The 17,123-nt window shown below is 40.3% G+C and overlaps 1 protein-coding gene and 1 long non-coding RNA gene across 13 annotated transcripts in view; one reads left to right on the top strand and one right to left on the bottom strand.

Moving 5' to 3' along the window:
• Positions 1 to 17,123, top strand: part of Fbxw7 (F-box and WD repeat domain containing 7) — a 134,452-nt gene that overhangs the window by 104,515 nt on the left and 12,814 nt on the right. For 11 of the 12 annotated variants that reach the window (XM_050158768.1, XM_050158773.1, XM_050158769.1 and 8 more), the window contains 3 exons: positions 7,509 to 7,591; positions 10,566 to 10,707; positions 16,445 to 16,579. In XM_050158768.1, coding sequence (XP_050014725.1) covers positions 7,509 to 7,591; positions 10,566 to 10,707; positions 16,445 to 16,579 — 360 coding nt within the window. Of the gene's footprint in view, positions 1 to 5,045; positions 5,329 to 7,508; positions 7,592 to 10,565; positions 10,708 to 16,444; positions 16,580 to 17,123 lie in introns of those variants that run through there. The other variant, XM_050158778.1, reaches the window with a different exon arrangement.
• The window catches only part of LOC126511568 (uncharacterized), an 857,731-nt gene continuing 840,632 nt past the window's right edge, over positions 25 to 17,123 (bottom strand). Inside the window, exon 4 of the long non-coding RNA XR_007594729.1 lies at positions 25 to 367. This is a non-coding gene — a long non-coding RNA (uncharacterized lncRNA). The remainder of the gene's footprint in view (positions 368 to 17,123) is intronic.

Below are 17,123 nucleotides of genomic sequence, written 5' to 3' on the forward strand. Positions count from 1 at the left end.
CCCACTCCTCTCCCCCTCCCTCTCCTATCCAAAGAGCAGTCATGGTTCCCTGCCCTGTGGAAAGTCCAAGGTCCTCCCCCCTCCGTCCATGTCTAGGAAGGTGAACATCCAAACTGGCTAGGCTCCCACCAAGCCAGAACATGAAGTAGGATCAAAACCCCTTGCCATTGACCTTGGCTTCTCATCAGTCCTCATTGTTCGCCATGATCAGAGAGTCCGGTTTTATCCCATGCTGTTTCAGTCCCAGTCCAGCTGGCCTTGGTGAGCTCCCAATAGATCAGCCCCACTGTCTCAGTGGGTGGGTGCACCCCCCCGTGGTCCTGACATCCTTGCTCGTGTTCTCCCTCCATCTGCTTCTCATTGGGACCTTGGGAGCTCAGTCTTAAAGTCAACCTTTTTGTGTTTTTTACATGACATTTTCCTTGCCTCACTGAAAATATTACTGTAAGAATAGATTTCCAATAAAAATTTGAGGGAAAATACCTACTACCGTACAGATTTAAGACACTGGTATTCTGTCTTTATCTGAAGCATGGGTGAGACGGAAAAACTTAGATGTTTGCCCCTAGACTAAGTCCCCGGCAGTTCCACAGAAATGCAAACTCTAGGAAAGTAATTAAAACTTCTGCCTTTATTATTTTCTTCTGTGATTGTGCTAAATGGAACTCTTAATTTTCTCTTTGTGCGCGTTCTGGACGTGTGGATGTTTGTGCACTTAGGTTTTTGTACATGCACACACGTGTTGTCGTCTCTGCATTACGGTTGTGATTGCCTGTGTGAGTTACCAGGGGCTGGGTCTTTGTAAAGAGGACATGAAATAGCTTGAACTTAGTTAAATAAAACTTTTAAAGTCCTAACTTTATGTTCATTTACAGTTTGATTTACTATGTTTACAACTTTCATATGTTATAAAATCTTCATTGTGTAAATTTTTCAGTTTTATTTTAAATTATATATTATGCTGTTTAATATTGGCAGTTTTTAGTTATACATTAATATTATAGTGTTGGTTTAGTTGGAAAATAGTTTCAGGTGGCTCAGTGGTTAAGAGCACTGCCTACTCTTCCAGAGATTCTGAGTTCAATTCCCAGCAACCACATGGTGGCTCACAACCATCTGTAATGAGATCTGGTGCCTTCTTCTGGCCTGTAGGCACACATGCAGGCAGAACAGTGCATACATAATAAATAAAATCTTTATTAAAAAAAAAAGGAAGGTTTCTAAAACTAGATTTTTTGATTTTTTAGAACTACTTAGACTCTATTGTGGATTGTAAGAGTTCTCTCTCGTTCCCTCTCCCTCCACCCCTACCCCCACCCCCCGTGTGTGTGTGTTAATTACCTTGTCTTTTCTTAATTTACTATACATAGAAGAAAAAGTCTTAAATTATATACTGTCCTTTGCGTGATCCATTGGAAGCCAGCCAGTGTCTTACTGAACTGCGGTAGCACACATGCAGACCTTGGGAGCCTTCGGTTTGAACTTGCACCCCAGAAAGTTAGTGGCAGTGAGTTGGTAAAGATTCAAAATGTTTGTTATAGCCTCAACATGCTTAGAATTCCTTTCTTTGATGTAGAAAATTTAGACTGTCTCTGATCTAAAGTCTGTGCTCGGGGCAAGACAGCTACTGTGGTAGGTAGTTTCCTATTCCTTCCCAGAGTAGTTATCCTGAGGACAGAATCAGTGGCATCAAAATACAGACAAATGTTAGCAAGGTAACGAAGAAAATAATGCTCATGGTACAACCAGCTAATTATATTGCAATAAACTTGTAAATGCTAAGTATAATAGGTATTAAGAAATATACTATATGTATACATACATGCATACATGTCTTTACTAAGTTATGCTATGGTTGCTACTTCTTACTTATATGGCCAATATTTACAACTGTTATTTGGTACATAAAAGTTTTCCTGGATGTCCTTTAAATAAACTTGAGTGAGATATAAACCTTCAAGGAGCAATTAGTAGAAACAAAGGTGTACAAAACTAATGCCACCGTGCTGTGGCAGACGCAGTCCCAGGACTGGTTAGTACCGGTGTGGAGCAGCATGGGAAAGGCTGGGAGGTAGAACTAATTCTTTCTTCTGCTGACACTACATACTTCACTTGCATCATGCACAAAAGACTGTTTATTTTTTCTCACTATGCATAGACTTTGTTTGTTTCTGTGTATAACCCTAACTTATTTTACCAAACTCAGTGATTGCAGCCATTTGCTCGGAAAGAGCACCTTCGCATGGACTAGCTGCGTGGGTTAGGTCGACAAGCATTATCTCCCCTAGCCTGGGCTCTGGGGCAGAGCATGTATCTTTCTGCTGTTTGTTTCTGGGGTTACTGCTGGCATCCCTTTGTTACATCCAGCTCAAAAGTTGTTTACACTGCTAATAGAGTTGAAGTGATGCTTGAAGTTTCTTAGCACAAGAAATGTTTCTAAAGAATGCAAAAATTATTGCCTAGGTGAAATTACATGAAAGTTTGCTTTGTTGTATTGAAAACATAGTTAATGTGTTGATATTCTAAAATTTTGTTCAGTCCTATTAGTATTTCCTTGCCTGTAGGAGTAGCTCTCTAGCTGATCTTTTTGATGAGCTTCATGTTACAGCATAAGGCATAAAATCCAAATAAGCTTAGAGTTGCGTAGATCGTAGACGAAAGTTCTAATGTTTCTGTCTACCCAGGTGTAATATTGATAGAAGAAACAAAGGACTTCTAAAAACGTATTACTAAAACAGCCAAGTAAGAATAATGCTTGAGACCATCAGGATTTAAGCCAAGACAACCAGAAGTCAGACTGTGTGGTTGATTTCCTTCACAGTGGTCCTGAGTGATAGATTCTGGTGAAAGACACAGCATGATTTTCACCGAAAGTGCTTAAAAGGATGTTGGAAAATTTTTACTTTGTTACTTTGAGAAAATTGATAAACTAGTTTCACTTGTCCAATTAAATTAGCATTGTAAATTAAGTATTGGGAGAAATGTTTAAATACTTGGTAAATTGGTTATCATTAGCAACTCTAACCATACATATTCTTCACAAAGGGATAAGTTAGTAGAAGTCTTTCCCAAGTGAGAACCTGATAGATGAAGGGAATGGGGAAGGACAGTCTCCCCAAGTGCTGTTTTGACAGACATTTGTAAGCAAGTTCTCTGGTAACTTCATGGCCTAAGTAGCAGCTGTGTGACCATGAGGACATTGCCTTGACTACGTAGACTCAACGGCAAACACTTGAGACAGGGTTCCATTTTACTAATGAAAGTTCATCTCTGCTCTTAACTCAGTGCTTGGAAAAGGTTAGTTCAGGGGGAGGTAGGCCATAGTTTGAGCTGACACCAAAGGGGACACAAGCCTGTCCTATCCCTGGTTCCACTAAGGTGACCCAAGAGATTCCAGCTAGTCATTCATTTTCTCCGGGAGCCTGGCACAGACAGACAGTCATATTTGCTGGGCTTTTCTTTCCTCCTAAATATGAGGCAACTAGATAGTAAAGGTCTGTGTATCTTCCTAATTATTGGATTTTCCCCTCAAAGTAAGAGATTGCAATTTTAAAATAACGTCCCTTTGAAGAGAAGGAATTGATTGCTAGGAAAACTAACTTTTGTTGAGTATTTGTGTACATGCTGTGTCTGACGGGGGAATGGTGAAAGAACTAGGTAAATGTCTGAGAACATAACAGACAGCAGAACAGAATTTCTAGGAGAGAATTCAAGATGTGCATCTTCATGAGATTTATGTTATCTTGCTTTCATCTGAAAATAAGCATTACATTGAACGTCTTAATTCTAATGGTAAACATTTTTAAAGTTGATATTTCGTGTAATATCCTATCACTATGCAGAACTATTAGACAGTGCTCAAATTGTGGGTTGGTTTGTTGTTTTTTTTTTTCTTCTGAAAAAGTAAAACTAAGTACTTTAAATAACTATAGGCACAAAGCTTACTTATAATAACATTAGTGGGGAGGGTAGTAGTTAATTACCTGGGCACTTGATAATAGGCTCTTCTTATCCAAGGAGCCTTATCACCGCCTCCAAGGGCAGTTGTGTAGCAGGTTTCAAGATGAATACATAAATTCGTACAATAATCATTATAAGAAAAATGTTGCCTTTAGGCAAACTTAGTTTCTTTATTATTGCATAAAATTCCCTTTCAGTGTTAAGCAATGTGCACTGTCAGAGTCTGTCTTGATATAAAGTCCCTACCTTCTGTAGACTCAGGCTGGGCGAGTGTCAGGAGGTTCCCCAGGGAGCACGCTGGAGAAAGTAACCTTCAGACAAGCATAGGTAGAAACTGGCTTATCTTTAGTCCCTGGTCCCTCAGAACCACTGGTGGTTATCTTGAAAACTATATTTTAAAAGAATGTGATGGTAATGCATAAGAAATATTTTCATTAAATCTTTATATAAGAGGCATACCAACTGGAATATATTTCACATTACATAATTCCTGTTTTTTTTTTTTAAAAAAAAAACTATATACTCCAAACTGATTTACTTTATTGGCAGTTCCCCCAAGAATATTTAATTTCTGTCTTTGAAATTGCCCAATCAATACTGTCCAAGCTACATGAAGAGCCTGATCACCCTCTGCCCAGACTGGACATTGGGGTGACAGTTAAATAGCCTGCTTTGCTGGGGCGGGGGTACCCAAATACATTTCATTTTCAAAATGTTTCTGGAAGGACTTATTTGTGGTAACGCTGAGAGCTATTTAAAACTCGTCAAAAATGTGGGTTTTACAGAACACAAAAATAATCTCCTGAAAGTTTGGAAGGGGAGAGGGGCTGTGGTGTGGGGGCGGTCTCTGCTGCCCACGTCCGCCCTCTGTTGAGTGCGCTGTGTGCTTACGGGCTCCCCGGAGCAGTCGCCGTATAATTGATGTGCAGTCTGCATTGCTGAACCCTGGACTGCACCATTCCGTGTTCAAGGGAAGATGTAATCTGATCCCTCTGCTGCTGAGGGAGGAATCTGTTCAGTCAAGGCTTTGACAGGGCATAGTCTCCTCCAATAATCTTGTGGGTTCTCGCTCATTATTCCCTGAGTTCTCAGTGGAGCTGCATGCGTGTGTGCGTCCCGAGCAGCGTTCTGGTTCTGAGCTGCGTCTGCTGGTGCTGGGGAGTTTTGCTGCCGGTTCCGCTGCCTAATCTTCCTCTTCTGGCGTGCCTGAGCATGTCCACGTTAGAATCTGTGACATACCTGCCTGAAAAGGGGCTATATTGTCAGAGACTGCCAAGTAGCCGGACACACGGGGGCACGGAATCCCTGAAGGGGAAAAATACAGAAAATATGGGTTTCTACGGCACATTAAAAATGATTTTTTACAAAGTAAGTAAGCTGTTTTCTTCCTGTGCTGTGTGGTTGTGTGTGTGTGCCTGCCTGAGAAGGAAAATCTGTATCATCAGAGATGGCTGCAGTATCCTCTAATTTTGGTGGGTGGCTGGATGTCTGGTATTCTGTTTTATTTCATGAATGTTGTAAGCAACTATGGAACGGCAGCGTGAGCTGGGAGAAGCTTTAAAATAAAATGTATGTTTCCATCTGAGAATTTTTCACTGAAAATGTATCCGGACTTCAGAAATGTGGCTCCGTTAAATGCTGACCTGGAAATACTCAGCCTCACTTGGCTTCCGTGAACCTTCCGTTCAGTTTTCCTGTATCATAGACATACATATGTGTTCATTAGTTAACTCTTAAAGTGTAGTCACTGCAATGTGTGGGGTTCATATTTGAGGAGATTGTACTACTTGTGGTATCTTAAATAACTACCCAATTAATTTTTGGTTATAAAGTCGGTATTTTCAGTTAGCAGTACAATATTTAAAAGGCTTTTATAGCCATTCAGAAGGTGCTTTGTTTTATAAAATAATTTAACGTAAAACCCCCTTCTCAGTGATTTCCTTGCTTTATTTTTTAAGTATTTTTATTCCCTGAAAGATTCTAAGATGGAAATAAAGTTTGCTTTTAGTGGCAGATGGCATTTGTACCAGTGTATTTACAAGACATTCTGGGAAGTTCTGGAAGCCAGCATTACTGACTTAATTCAAATGAGTATCAGAGATTCTCATAATGATCATGAAAGACATCTGTGAAAGTTAGCAAGTTCCGTGCAATGGGTTCATTTGTATACATGAATTGCACACATGGAAGCACATGGCTACCCATGTATTACAGTGTTTTTATTATTTTTGTCTGTTTTTAATAAAAATTATTTACAAAGAGAAAAAGGTAATATATTTTGGAGAGGATTGTCTTTAAAATGATATGAGTATAGAAACTTCAGAGGGAGGAGAGCAGACCAATTCCATTTTCCCCCAGTAGGTAGCTCATGAACTAAGGTATAAATTGTGCATAAGCTTCTTGAACCTTCGCAGCTAAAATTCATGCAGTGTTGATTGGAAGACTTTGTGCATGATGACAAGAGTCCTTGTCGTCCCATCTCAGAGTCTGAGTCCTTTAGTATGTGCAGTGTATTCCTATGTTTCATGTGTTCCTGTGTGTGGCAGTGGGTAGGGAAATGAGGCTGCTGCCACGTAGGGGTCCACTTGGCTGTAAAAGTGAAGATGGCTATCTCCCCCACAGCATGCCGTCACAGTAACTAGTGAGTGCGTGCAGGTCCAAAAGAGGCTGTTGAAAAGGAAAAAGTTGAACTTAACGGATCTTATTTTCTAGTTTGGAAGTAAACATATACTCCGATGACCTGCATTAATTGATAGTGAAACACAGAAATAAATATTTCAATATTGACATTGGATGGATTGCCAGCATCCCATGGCATAGTGAGAGCCCTTAGGATGTACGTGTTGGACATGCCTTACATATCATGTATCTGTATATCTCAGACGTAGCTCACTCTCGTATAGTCCTTCCCGTGTTTCAAGAGTGTTTGGACCCGAGTATGGGCTGTGCACTGTGCACGTAGCTGTTGGTGACTTTCTCTTCTGCTTTACCGTAGGAGATGCAGATCCTCTGCTGCTAGGACTTACTCTTTCAGCTGTCTCTGTTTCCACGCCAATTGCTTTCTGCTGTATTATAGTCACTATCCAAGATTAGCTTGTTTACAGTGCTCTCTACCTTTTTATAATGATATAAATGTTCAAAGTTCAGTTATCCATATTTCTGGTTTGAAATTTTTAATTTAATTTTATTTTATAATATTTTTCAAGAAAAATGAATATTAGAAAGACATGTTAAATATGGTTCTTTTCTGTGAGTGCTAATAAATTTTTCTTGTTACTTAACTGAAAAATGTGTAATTATTTAAGGATATGATGAATATCAGTTTCTAAATCACCATATACAGTTCACCCCAGCAGAATACTAAGGGAGCATTGCCTCTCCAGTCTGTGAGAGCGAAGCAAATAGGACAAACTATGTAATAGATTTTCCATTTAACCTACCATTGTAGGCACATGGAAATTTAACAGCTTTTAATATTAGCATGCAAATTCATCTGATAATGGACCGGGTAAATTTAAAAAAAAAAACTTATCTGTTTTACCTTATAGATGAAAAGAAAGTTGGACCATGGTTCTGAGGTCCGTTCCTTTTCTTTGGGAAAGAAACCATGCAAAGTCTCAGATTACACCAGGTAACGTTAAATAGAGGGGTAGATGGGGGTCATTGAATTGTGTTCGCAGAATAACAATGCTACTGTATTCAGTGTTGCCGGCTGTTCTAGCGTTTTTTGATGTGACAGAGAAGGAAAGGGTGTCAGTCTGATGGCTCCTTCTTACTAAGAGACTCACGGGGGAGGCACATGCAGGACTCCTAAACAGTAAACCATGAGATCTGAATGTGAGCAAATGTCTCTAGTTACTATAGCAACTGCTTGCCGTTCTAGGGTAGATACTTACATATACCAAATCGGAGATAAATTTACTAGCAGTGAGGTAAATCTCCCAGTTTTGAACTTAGTCTTCCTCCATGGAATGAGTGTTAGAAATCCCCATGCATTGACCTGATGGTCTTTATGTTTAGCACATACATTTCTACTCCTGTAGAATAGTTTCCATAACAACTAGACACAATTGTAGTCTTGTTTCCTGCTTCACTCCATCATTTTTGGATTTTGCATCAGTATAAAACTTTGCCCACTCTCACGCTAATTAGGCTAACTTAAGCACAATATCTCATTTCCCAGCCAATTAAAAATGGCTTCGAAATGCTGTGTTTTAAAATTTAAATAACAAAAGTATCTTAAGAGCCGTTGTGGTCCCCTCCCCCTCTTGTATAATTGTCACTTTGTTTTTTTTTTTTTTTATTAAAAAAAACTGGTAGGAGTGAACAAATAGACATTCTGAGGACATCATGGTTATGATCTTTCTTAAAGCGTTTTGATTTAGTTATTTTTATTCTATAAAGTAAAATAAAATTAGCATTGCCTAGATACAAGGTTCTTTAAGACATTATAGACTGCACCCCTCTTTACCGGTTTTTTATTTCAGTCAATTGAGGGAATTTCTTTAGTGCGCTTCTTCAAAATGAAGGAGCCATACTACCTAGAGTAATTTACGTACAGAGAGCTCCGGAGAGAAGAGGGAAGAGAGCTCCCTGCTCCAGAGCAGCTCTTCCCAATCTCTTTGCCATCCACAGTTTCACTGTTTTGGGCACTTCCACCAGAGGGTGTGGAGGGACAGAGAGACTAGTAAAATGTTTTGCTTCTCCTTCTAACCTTGATGATATGTTTCTCAGATGAGAGAGCTGAGCTTGATGTTGAACTAATTGTAAATGTAATTTTTTAATCCACGTCATTTGGGCCTTCTGTTAATACTGAGACAAAAGTATTAAATGTTCAGTTATTTTAAAATGGAGTTTGTGGTACAGAACACATTTTCATAAAATTTTAGTTGCTTTTTATGTCGAGAAAGCAACTGCCTTTTAATAAGGAATTGTACTACATACGAATACATATTTATTTGCATGACTTTGGGGCCATCTTGTCGGTCACTAGCATATACATGTGATGTTTAGTGATGCTTTGGACAGGCTTTGACAGGTAATAAGACGAAACTCATTTTCTATTTTGTCCACCCTTAGGAAATTTAAACTATTAATAAATCATGTTTTATTTAGGAGAAAAGAAAAACTGAACTTGGTTTTGAATTAGAAAAGAAGAAAGGATTGACTTATTTGTTGACTATTACAGATTGTCTTAAATAAATGTTAAAAGATTCAAAGGTACATGCATGAAGATCTCTGTAAAACAGTGATTTAGGTATCATTTAAAAAATTAAAGAGTTGCTTTGTTAGCAGTTTGTCAGATGTTGATAATGAGTTGTTATGGTACAGTTTATATGTGCTCTTTGGATATAAATATGTATTTTTTAAGCACTCACTGTAGCCCAGTCTGGCCTGGAGCCCTCCTGCCCCATCATCTAGTGCCCTGATAACAGCTGTGAGCTGGCTGCTCTTTGGACTTAAGAGGATTCTTTCCCAGATGTAATTTCCCAGGCAGGTCTTGTCCTTTTAGTACCTGCCTGCAGATGCTCGGTGTTCACCCTGCTTTAGATGGTTGAGCTGGCTTAGAGGACCCACCATCTGAGACCACCAGTGTATGTGACTGTAGGCTTCCTGCTGTTAGCTAGCAGAGTAATACAGTTTCAGACCTCGATCAGAACCACGTACTCAGTTCTGAATTTATTTGCTCAGATTTTTTTTTTTAATCTCAAAGTTTATTGGAAAAGAATCTTTCAACGATCTCTTTTAATCTAATTTTACCTGAGTTCTCTACTTGTTCTGAAAAACTGTGCGTCTCATCAGGGCTGGCTACTACCAGATACCTTGGCTCAGCTTAATAAATGACAATTTAAAATTGTCAACAGATATATATTGTAAATAATTTTATTGCATCTAGGGCAAGTTTAAGGACTTATGTGTAAGAAGTGAAATCCAAAACATTTTTAATCTCTAAAATACTGGTAACACAAATACTTTTACATTCTTTTTTATAAAGAAAATGTAAACCTTAATGAAGACTAGTCCGAGAAGTAGGGGCTGTATGTTCTCAGGTCATGTTTGTTGGTTTGTATGCTTAGTCATTTACTCACTCACTCACTCACAGTTAGGACTGAACCAGCCGTGTCCACTCAGCATGTGCGCTACGACTAATTTCCCGTGCAACCCCAAGCAGACATAGACTAGTAACATACAGTTTCATAGAGTCTTCTACCTGGTTGATTGCCAGTCGCTCCCCCAGATAGGGAGGAAACTTTCATTATAATCATAAAACAGGGTCAGAAGTAGTGGCAGATGCCTGTATTTCTAGCATTTAAGGGTTTGAAGCAAGATGATTGTGAGTTCAAAGCTAACCTGGGCCTCATAGTAAGTTTGATGCTAACCTTGACTACACAGTGAGACCATCTCTGGAACAGAAGGAAAGGAAGAAAGCAAAGTAGGCTTTGTGTATCCCTGCCCTCTGAGAATAGCCAGCAAAAGGCATTGCTGTAGTGATGATGGAAGAAGACCAGATTGTTATTCTGATGAAATCAAAGCTCACAGTTCTTAATAAGACCTGTCTTTGCTTCCTCTTGTCCTTTTTCTTTTTTTTTTTTCTTTTTTTTTAGTACCACTGGGCTTGTACCATGTTCAGCAACACCAACGACGTTCGGGGACCTCAGAGCTGCCAATGGGCAAGGGCAGCAGCGGCGCAGGATCACATCTGTCCAGCCGCCCACCGGCCTCCAGGAGTGGCTGAAGATGTTTCAGGTGACTGTGGACACTGGCAATGCTTCACTCGGTTGCCTGGGGGGGAGGGGGGGTGCATCATTATGCAGCCATTAAAAAAACGGAGTACTCTTTGGTCTGTACCATTTATGAGCCTTGGAAACTCTGCATTAAATGAAAGAAGCCAGATGTAACGTGAGGTGTTTATTAATAAAAAGAGAGAAAGTAGGATAGTGGTTGCCAGGTAGATAGGGGAAAGGACTGGGGTCACCTGCTAAGAGGTGTAGGCTTTTGGGGAGAGAATGATAGAAGATTTCTGGAACTGGGTAGGGTCGTGGTCATCAAGAAAGGCAGGCATCCTAGGAGTCCCGAAAGTGTACACTTAAAATAGCAAGCCTGTGATATGTCTGCATCTTTCAGAATGAAAGTACAGTGTTTATTTGTGTAAGTGTATATGTACATTCTTGTTTATTTTTGAATTTTTATGTTATGGACTGTATTCTTGTTTTCTGAACATGTTTCTTGTAAATAAGGCATTTGAGATTAATTTAAGAACTGTCAGCTAGTCACCAGAGGTGACTTTCCCTTTACTACTTCCCTAGAAGAGATGGCTGGGTGACTTCTCTCAGTGCCTTGCTTGTATTTGGCTTTAATCTGGTCAAGTTCCAATTGCTGTCTTTTACCAGAATTTAAATTCTTTGAACATTTCCTGGGCAGATTCGTCACCATGAGTACTATGGATTTTTGTGACGTGAGTTAGACTGTCTTACCGTGAAGAGTAGACTAAGTCAAGCGCTCACCAAAACAGCTGCTATAGATGAAGCACTCGATAAGACAATAATCAATAAAAATAAGAACATACCTGATGCTGGCCACCGTATTAATATAAAATGAACACATTCACTATCTCTGGCTGCTTGAATTGTTAGGTATATAAGGAAACTATAATTTAAAAACATATACTGGTTTTATTTGTCTGCTGATTGAGTTTTCTGTCCTGCCCAGTTCCTGCAGTTGTTAAGTCCCAAAGAAATCACACAGAGGTCTACATTGATTATAAACTGAGTGGCCCATTAGCTCAGGCTTCTTACTAACTAATTCGTATAACTTACATTAGCCCATAATTCTTGTCTGTGTTAGCCACGTGGCTTGGTGCTTTTTTCAGTGAGGCAGTCACATCTTGCTTTCTCTGAGGCTGGGTCACCACTGCAGACTGAAACTTCCTCTTCCCAGAATTCTCATTGCCCTGCCTCTACTTCCTGCCTGGTTGACCCACCTCTTCTTCCTGCCTGGCTACTAGCCAATCAGCATTTTATTAAACATAATACAAGTGACAGGATAAAAGACCATTGTCCCACAGCATTTGCCATTTTCAAATATATTTTGCTTAGGCTCTCTCTCTTCCTCCCTCCCCACCTCTCTCTTCCTCCTTCCTCCCCGTGTGTGTGTGTGTGTGTGTGTGTGTGTGTGTGTGTGTTTCATCTATAACTTCAAAAACATCTATATAAAGTCATGTGCTTCTAGATGGGTTTAAGATTGTTTTGTGCCTTCTGATGATTCCTAAAACACCAGCAATGTGGCAATGTGGGCTGGGGCAGCTACTGTAACCAGGGCAGCCCTGGTGCCTCAACAGGGTTTAAATTTTTCCCAAATGAATAGATGAAATGGTAGGACCCTGGGTGTCTAGCTGGTAAAGACAGTATGAAGGATTGCTTCCAAAAAAACAAATGATTATCCAGCCCAAAATGGCCTAGTACTGAGTTTAAGAATCTTGGGATTGAAGAAATGGAAGTTACATTTTACATATGGAAATGTCATGATACTATAGCCACAAGGAATGTAGTCTTAAAGGGATATTGAAGATATTGACCTCTAATTAGGCCAGGGAAACGGGAAGATCAGTGTGTTCTCCTGCATGTGCATGAGCGTGTGCACACCCTAGCACCCATGAGTGCAGAGCTGATGTCTTACCCGGAGGCTGAGCACCAAATGGCAGCTTTAGCGTCCATTCAAACAGCCTTCAAAATGTTGAATGGAGCAAAGCTCGTTAGCAAACTAGTCCAAATAATTTTTATATGGTTGGGCCCATTTTTCCCACAGCATTTTAGTGTACCAAAATATGTTTTGTAAGGCACTTAGGATGTTCATTAGGAGAACTTTTCTCCATTGATCTGCAGTGGGAACATTAATGCTTCCTTTCATGAGGCTGTTCTAGCCAGTCCTTTATACAGTGCTTGTTTAGCTGCCCCATGCGCTCCTTAATAAAATGTCCAAGTGTTATACTTACTACTTCACAGTTTCGGAAATGTTTACTGTAAAAATAAAATCAGAAAACCAAGTTCACTAAGCCAGCTTTGTCTTATAAAAAAGTGTACCTGTTTCATATGAGTAGTTATAGTGAGAGATCTCATTCTTAGTTCACAGAAATATTGTGGAATTATCCCTGCAAGTAAAAAACTTAATCCACCTCCCCCCAACATTCTGTAGAAACAAATCTGTAGCAACTAAAGGCCCACCTGACAAGGTAGATCAGCTTCTGTTGTTGTACCCTGTCCTGTCCTGTGTTGTGCTGGGTTTCAAGGCTGGTGCCAAACTAACTAGGATTGAATCACTTGCCTGGAGGCTTGTGATGCTTCAGTGCCAATCTTACAGACAGCCACAGCTCCACAGCAAAGTGGGGTGGTGTGAGCTGACCCATGAGGGATAATTAAACTGGCAAGCTTCTACAAATATGCGATTGGGGCATTGAATGGTGACTTCCCTGTTGTGTAACAAGCAAAATGGGAACTCTTGTCCCCTTACTGTCCTCCTATTGCTCCGCAGGCAGTGATAGAGCACTCGGTCCAGCTTCATCTACCCCGACAAAGTACTCTGTGCTCCATTTGTAAATTGAATGAGAGACTATTACTGAAAAACAGAAATGTAAATTAAAAACAAAGGCAAAACCCCAAACTTTGTTCTGCTTAAATTGACTCGACTTTCCAGTAGTCGCTGTGCCTGCCAAAGAGATAGGGCTGGTTGGATTGTTTATGTAATTTGGATATTATACTGTATGGCTTTTTACTTAACAATACTAGAGCAGGTAAAGACTCTAATGGAATTAGCCTTTTATGGTTCAAAAGCGTCAGGGAAGGGAAGCATATATGACCTTGATGAAGAGGCTTAGTCCAAATTTTGACTTTGACTGTAACTAGCGGGTATTTGATTAAGGATCCGTTGTTTCCTTTATATCATACTACATAAAACAAACAAAGTAAAAGTGTCCACAGTGAAGAGTATTTAGCTGTGCATACAGTTCCACATGGAAGGACAACAGAGTCCATACATGTCCGTTTCCTCCATTGTTCTTGGGTCTAGAAGAGCCTGTCAGTACTAACTTTACGTGGGAATCCGAGGAACAAAAGTGGCGTGTTTGTGTGTGTGTGTGTGTGTGTGTGTGTGAGAGAGAGAGAGAGAGAGAGAGAGAGAGAGAGAGAGAGAGAGCGCACTTGAGTGCTGTAACATATAACATTATGCAAATTCTGCACTCCCTAGCAGAACGGATTTGCATTAAGGCTGTGTGCTTTGGAAAGATCTGCTATACTCAAACTAAAAAACAAGAGCTATAAAATACATATGTTTTGATAGTTATAATGAATAAGATCACACTCCATGCTAACTCCGGAATTACATATATTTTCTGTTTTATTTTAGTTAAGTCTTATGTATTTGTTAGTCAGCAAGAGATGAAAACCTTCAAGGAAGTGACAACAGGATCAGTTCATTGTTTCTTTGAAGTTGCATTTGTTACAGCATGATTAAGAAAACTTATTAAACCTGGTGTAAGGAAGTTGAAGAAATTCATGTATTTAGTCAGATAGGACTACAGGAAAGTACTGTATTTAATAATTAAAAAATTTACATCAGAATAAAAGCAGATAAAGTCTTGGGTTCTTTAGAAAGTCATACCCGAATCCTGTTTTCTGAGGTGGATTGGAAACTGCCCAGAGTAGTAGAGGAGGATTGCCGGGATTTAAGACCGCTCCGAACCACACAGCACAAGTCCCTGCACTGCCATGCCTCAGGTTCTGGAGAAGCTAGTTCTAGTTTTCTACCGTGAGTTCAGGCTCAGTTACCCAAGGTTGGAATAGTAAGTGCATCGTGCCAGTGTCCCCAAGTGCTTGTTCGTGAATTCCCCGCGTGGGACCCTGGGCAGTGTTTGGGAACCACAGTGCCAACCACATCTTTTATAGGAGGCTTAAGGCAGTAAGCAGAAAGGTCACTTCAACCAGTCTCCAAGGAGTCTGGAGATAGACTAGGACAAAGCTAGGGAGCTGAGAGGCCATCGGAGGTCTGGATGTCGTCGTCTAGAAGAGACACTGGTGGCTTAGATGGCGCGCGCAGTCATGACCAAGTTTCAGGTGTCGTGAAGCTCATGGATTTGTGTCTCTGAGTCCCCTGATTCTGCACTATGAATCGGTTTCAAATGCTTAATCAAGATGTACAGTTTCCTTGCGTTGGGATAGTTGTCTGCCTCCCACAGTATGGTGGTGCCTGAAGTGCCGTGGGAGAAGACAGCCCAGCACTTTCGCTCAGTGTGAGGCACTGCACGTGTGGTATGACAGACTCGGGGTGGGCACCCTGTCTGAGAACAGAGGACACGACCTGTGGCAGCCTGGGCAAAGCAGAGTAGGCCATGGAGGGCATCAGACACTGGCTGATGGCCCATAGTGCCAGCGCCGTCTGCAGTCAGGAGAGGAAAGGGGAGGTCATTATGGAGTCTAAAGGAGTAAATTCCTCTTTAAGAATTATTCTGAGGGCAGCCTCCTAAGAGCCTTGACACAGCTCAGTATTTATCTTACATCTTACGGAATGCATCAGACTTTGCCTCTTACTCTTTATTCGTCCATGTCCAAATGGCCGCAGTAATCTCCAGGGGTGTTTACATCGGCACAGATTTACAAAGGCCTGCTTAGATATGCTTCTACTTAATAATTATGAAGTTACTTAAATGTTTTACATGGTTATTACAGAATTCCAACATTTTAAATTACTCATATGGCCATAAAATGTTTCCTTTCAAGAATCTTTGCTTTTCTAAGCAGTCATACTCACTGGTAGAAAATATTTTTTAAAAAAATGAAACAACAACAAAAATCCAACCCCAAGAGTTGTTTAAAGGAGCTCAGTTTTGAAATATAATTATATGTTTTTATTTTTCATAAGTATAGCATTTTTTCTTAATTTTTTTGGTCTTTGTATATATTCTAATTTTTAAAAAATGAACTCAGCCTATCTTTGCTGTTGTTTCCTGTTTTATATCTATATTTTGTGTAAAACAGCATTTTTTAAACTTATAGGAGACACTTGTCAGAAATGCAGAATATCCAGCTATGAATTTCTCTCTAATTAATTATGTTGCAGATCTCTTAGCGCTTAGATGAAAGCCTTATTCAAGCCATAAAATTTTATGGCTGTCCACTAAAAATAATATGGAGAAAGAAAAATGATCTGTCAAAATTCCCTATTTATTCATTAACCGAGGTTGATTCTTCAGGGACAGGATTTTGGTGTCTCCCCCAGTGTCTTGGTGTTGGATGAACGCATAACTATTATAACTAACGAAAAAAATGCAGTCGTGACTTTGCTGGAAAGTAAAACCTAGATGGCTTCCGAGGCTACTGGAGGCAAGTGCTCTGTCCATGGTCCCTTTCCATGCAGTTCCCTGCGCAAACAAGGACACGCAGGTGCGTTTGTAACTGGAGCATCTTTAAGGTAATCAAAGTGTCCTCTTCGGTAGAGCTGGAGTGGACCAGAGAAGCTGCTGGCTTTGGATGAACTCATCGATAGCTGTGAGCCGACACAGGTGAAGCACATGATGCAGGTGATAGAGCCCCAGTTCCAACGAGACTTCATTTCCTTGCTCCCCAAAGAGGTAAGCAAAGGCCGCCAGCTAGAGCCCTGCATGGGCACCACCCCCTGTAAGCAGTGTCCTGCCGGTCGTCTTGGCTTAAGGGTGCAATTGTTACATAAAAGATGCTTATAACCACTGTACTTTTTTTCCCCCAGTTGGATAAGGTAAATCTGCATGGGAGTCACTGAGTTTCTTGCTAGGTGTTTGGGTATGTTTATTATTCATAGTGGATGTTGTCTAAATTCTGGACCATTAAGCAGCAATGCTGTTTTCCTTCTTGTTTTGTCACTTCTCTTATGTCCCTTCAAGACCAGTAACTTTCTGACTGTTGCATTTCTCTGGTCCTGGCATTATGTAATCATTTTTATTTTGTTTATTTTCTTAAGTGCATTGGTGTTTTGCCTGTATATATGAGGGTGTCAGGACTAGAGTTACAGATGGCTGTGAGCTGCCATGTGGGTGCTGGGAATTGAAACCAGGTCCTCTGGAAGAGCAGCCAGTGCTCTGAAGTGCTGAGCCATCTCTCCCGCCCCCTGCAGTTACTATTTAATACACAGAATTATAT

Source organism: Alexandromys fortis, unplaced genomic scaffold (assembly GCF_014885135.2).
Source record: "Alexandromys fortis isolate MF-2015 unplaced genomic scaffold, M_Fortis_MF-2015_v1.1 scaffold_102, whole genome shotgun sequence".
Taxonomy (NCBI): domain Eukaryota; kingdom Metazoa; phylum Chordata; class Mammalia; order Rodentia; family Cricetidae; genus Alexandromys; species Alexandromys fortis.